Raw genomic sequence first — 4254 nt, forward strand, 5'->3', positions numbered from 1 at the left:
CACACGTTAAACACTGGCAGCGCTGCTATCGGCGGACACAGCTTGACAATGGTCATTATGCTCCAAAAGATAATTGGGGGTCGATCCCCGAAGCCCGGACGGATAAAGACCAAAGCTGTTTAACTTTCCAAGTCGACGTCGTCCCGTTCAATTTATTAAATGCGCAAAAATGCAGTTCGGGATTTCACAAAATGATTTTGAACAAGCTCTGAAGCCCCCCCTCCCGCCACTACCACCACCCGCCGGGGAAGAGAAAAGAGTAAAAAACAAAACAAAAATGAAACCATTCCATGGGGTTAAATAGAGTTGCTTTTATTCAGACATGATGTAAAAAATGTAGCGGCTGAGGAGCCTGTCGAGCAGAATCAAGCTTGGTGATTGGCCGGTCGGCCACGCTGTCCGTGGCGTAGTTGAAGAGCTCTGAATGGTGTAATTCCGCACTCGTCCACCGGGGACTAGATCTCCATCAGTTGGTCGGAGCCGACGATAACCTCGTTGGTTTTCTCGGCTGTTTGGGACAGAAAGACAAGGCGGTAAGAACGGCATCGGCGTATCATCTACTCTCAACCTTTTTTACTGTATATCAAGGATGAAAAAGTGTGTCTGAAAGTTTGACTGTTAACCATTTTGCTGAGGATCTCCCGGAACCCCAAGAAGGACCCCTGGGGGTCCACGGACCCCATGCTAAGAACCACTGCTCTCTCTGACACATTACAGTCATCTTAAAGGGAATAATCTAGGGTGAAAAACCCGACATTTTATTTTTTTTTTTTCAGTGGTCGATATCTGTCTCTGGCTCTCCACCTTCAGCCAGTTGAACATCCCTGCTTCACCCCCCCCCTCCACCCAGCTGCACGGTCCAGAGCCGCCCCAGGTGGAACAGCGCTAATGTTCCGTCCGTACAGACGGCTTTTAGTGTGAAGGAATCTGCAGCCCAGGAGCGGCTTAGCGTGTCCGTTTGGAGGGAGGCAAATGGAGCGTAGAGGACAGCGGGAGCGGGAGGAAGAAGAAGAAGAAGAAGAAGAAGAAGAGAAAGAATAAAAAGAAGAAGAGTAGGAAGAGGAAGAAGAAGAAGAGGAGGACCAAGAAGAAGAAGAAGAGGAGGAAGAAGAAAAAGAAGAAGAGGAGGAAGAAGAAGAAGAAGAAGAAGAATAAGAGGAAGAATAAAAAGAAGAAGAGTAGGAAGAAGAAGAAGAGGAGGAGGACCAAGAAGAAGAAGAAGAGGAGGAAGAAGAAAAAGAAGAAGAGGAGGAAGAAGAAGAAGAAGAAGAGGAGGAAGAAGAAAAAGAAGAAGAGGAGGAAGAAGAAAAAGAAGAAGTGGAGGAAGAAGAGGAGGAAGAAGAAAAAGAAAAGGAAGTGGAGGAAGAAGAAGAGGAAGAGGAAGAAGGAGAGGAGGAAGAAGAAAAGTAAGAAAAGGAGGAAGAAGGAGAGGAGGAGGAAGAAGAAGAAGAAGAAGAGGAGGAAGAAGAAGACGTGGAGGAAGAAGAAGAAGAGGAGGAAGAAGAAAAATTAGAAGAAGTGAAGGAAGAAGAAGAAGAAGAGGAGGAAGAAGAAAAAGAAGAAGAGGAGGAAGAACAAGAAAAAGAGGAAGAACAAGAAGAAGAAGAGGAAGAAGGAGAGGAGGAAGAAGAAAAGTAAGAAAAGGAGGAAGAAGGAGAGGAGGAGGAAGAAGAAGAAGAAGAAGAGGAAGAAGAAGAAGACGTGGAGGAAGAAGAAGAAGAGGAGGAAGAAGAAAAATTAGAAGAAGTGAAGGAAGAAGAAGAAGAAGAGGAGGAAGAAGAAAAAGAAGAGGAGGAAGAAGAAGAGGAAGAACAAGAAGAAGAAGAGGAAGAAGAAGGAGTGGAGGAAGAAGAAGAAGGGGAGGAGGAAGAAGAAGAAGAAGAGGAAGAACAAGAAGAAGAAGAGGAAGAAGAAGGAGTGGAGGAAGAAGAAGAAGAAAGAGGAGGAAGAAGAAAAAGAAGAAGAAGAGGAGGAAGAAGAAGAAGGGGAGGAGGAAGAAGAAGAAATTGAAGCAGAAGAAAACGAAGCAGAGGAAGAAAACGAAGAAGAAGAAGAAGAAGAAGAGGAAAAAGAAGAGGGGGTTGAGGAGGTTGGAACCGAGGATGACGCGGGGGGGGGCGAAGGCTCCACTCTCCACCCGACCTGGAATCAAGAGAGCCGCCAACGCTCCCTTGAGCAAGGCACCTGCCGCCGCACTTGGCGCGCGTTCCCCGCAGCGCTCTCTGCACTCGTACAGCGAGGCCCTGACTTCCACCCAAACACGTGTTGCCCTCCTGACCAAGGGGGGATCTGAGCAGATATCCACAGGCTGACGACCCCACTGGGCTTCCTCCACACTCAACCCCCGCGAAGAGATCAGAGAAGAAAAAACCTCCACCTCAAATCTCTCACACCTCACACCGCGAGACATTTTCGGTCATTACGAGGACGGGGGGAGGCAGGACCTCTTTCCCCCCCGTGAACGGCCGCGGAATATGAAAGAAAAAGATATAAAAACTCACAAAACTTTTTTTTCACGTTCCAAGCCAAGATCTCATCTATTTATTTGGAAAGCGACGATCGAGTAAAGTGCGACCGACTGTTTTTTTTTGTTTAAACGGGGATATAAGGGCTACGTTGAGATCTGGGAGACGTTCGACCGGCCGCCACTGGGCCCGCGGGCCGGAGCTGCCGCGCCGATTTAGGGCCGGAAAACGGTGCAGTGCGACAGGACGGTGTCTCCGTCTCGCGGCGACGTCACCCCGCTGGGCTCTTTGGGGGTGAAGGGGGGGACGCGGGGGGAACGCGGGGGGAACGCGGAGCGACGGTGGAGCTGGAACATGAAACCCCCTGCGGAAGCGGCGGGCGGTGTCGGACAGTCGCTCACACACACACACACACAGGTATTTGCGTGCGTGTGCGTGTGTGTGTGTGTGTGTGTGTGTGTGTGTGTGTGTGATTACCTCCGTGTGTATTTGTCCAAGCGCCCAGCGGAGCAGTCTCTATCTTTCAAATATCAACACCTGACAGATAGACCCCAGTGTGTGTGTGTTTGTATGTGTACATGCGCGGGCGTGTGTGTGTGCGTGTGTGTGTGTGTGTGTGTGTGCACGGCTGGCTGTCAGGGTGGTCTGGAGCTGCTAACAGCTTGAGGGGTTGCGGGGGTGTGTAATGCCTTTAGCAGCCTCCGCTCAGTAAGCTAGCAGGAAACCAACACTGGTCACTGTTACTACACAGTTACACACACATGTAAGGAGGGAAAGGAGGAAATACATAAAGAATGATGATGATGTACTAAATAGAGAGAGAGAGAGAGAGAGAGAGAGAGAGAGAGAGAGAGAGGGATAATCCTCTGAGAGCTTGCTACGGTGTGACTTAGCCCTGGCCAAGTTTCTCATGTCTACTAAGTTAACGTTTCCAGTTTTAAGCCAGAAAATCGGCCAAAGCGTCACCTCATTACCAACACGCCTCGGAAAACATGTTGTAATAATATCATCATAATATAATAATAATAATCATAATATATTCAATAATTAATATCAATGACACAACTTTGCAACTCATTATTTGACTCTCATAATTCCCCTTCTTCCTGTTGATACTTAGAGCGCCCCATGTTGCTCACTCAATTAAGCTGCTTTGCGCGTGTGTGTGTGTGTGTGTGTTTGTGTGTGTGTGTGTGTGTGTGTGAGTGTGTGTCACGGTGATGGAGGGGTTAGAGTGCAGGGCCAGAACTGGACCACCCAGAATTGAACGGGAGCAGCTTCCAGCCACATCAACACAAGCACACGTCTCTGTCTCTCTCGCACATGCAAACGCGCGCACGCACACACACACACACACACACACACACACACACACACACACACCAAGAGGATTACGATGATAAAAAATGTCTGTTAATCTCTTTATCACATAAGAAAAATCTCCTCAGAGTCGGTGCCTCTGCCTTCAGCTCACTCACACACACACAGTCTCACTTTAATTCACATTAATCCCGATAATAAGTATCTGACCTTTGTTTCTATATTCGGGGGGAGGCCTCGGTTTGAGACATCTTTACCATCCCGTCCACATCATTTGGGGCTCAAGTTTAAGATTGTTCTTCAGGGAACGTCGATAGAGATGTCAGAGGAGCGTCGGAAGCCACAACAAGTTTTAATGAAACCGAGACACCAAAATGTTTTCGTTTTCATTTAGAATGTCTAAAACCATGAGTACGGCCATGACAGACGCCCTATTCACACTTGTTTAAAATGACTCTATAGGAAGGAA

At 48.0% G+C, this 4254-nt stretch overlaps 1 protein-coding gene across 1 annotated transcript in view; it reads right to left on the minus strand.

Annotated features, from left to right (window-relative positions):
- Positions 1-310: 310 nt before the first annotated feature.
- Positions 311-4254, minus strand: part of eif2b3 (eukaryotic translation initiation factor 2B, subunit 3 gamma) — a 34555-nt gene continuing 30611 nt past the window's right edge. Inside the window, exon 12 of the mRNA XM_080010671.1 lies at positions 311-508. Within this exon, the coding sequence (XP_079866797.1) occupies positions 456-508 (53 nt within the window). The 3' untranslated portion in view covers positions 311-455. The remainder of the gene's footprint in view (positions 509-4254) is intronic.

The sequence above is a fragment of the Zeus faber genome (assembly GCF_960531495.2).
Source record: "Zeus faber genome assembly, chromosome: 12".
In the NCBI taxonomy this organism is placed as follows: Eukaryota; Metazoa; Chordata; class Actinopteri; order Zeiformes; family Zeidae; genus Zeus; species Zeus faber.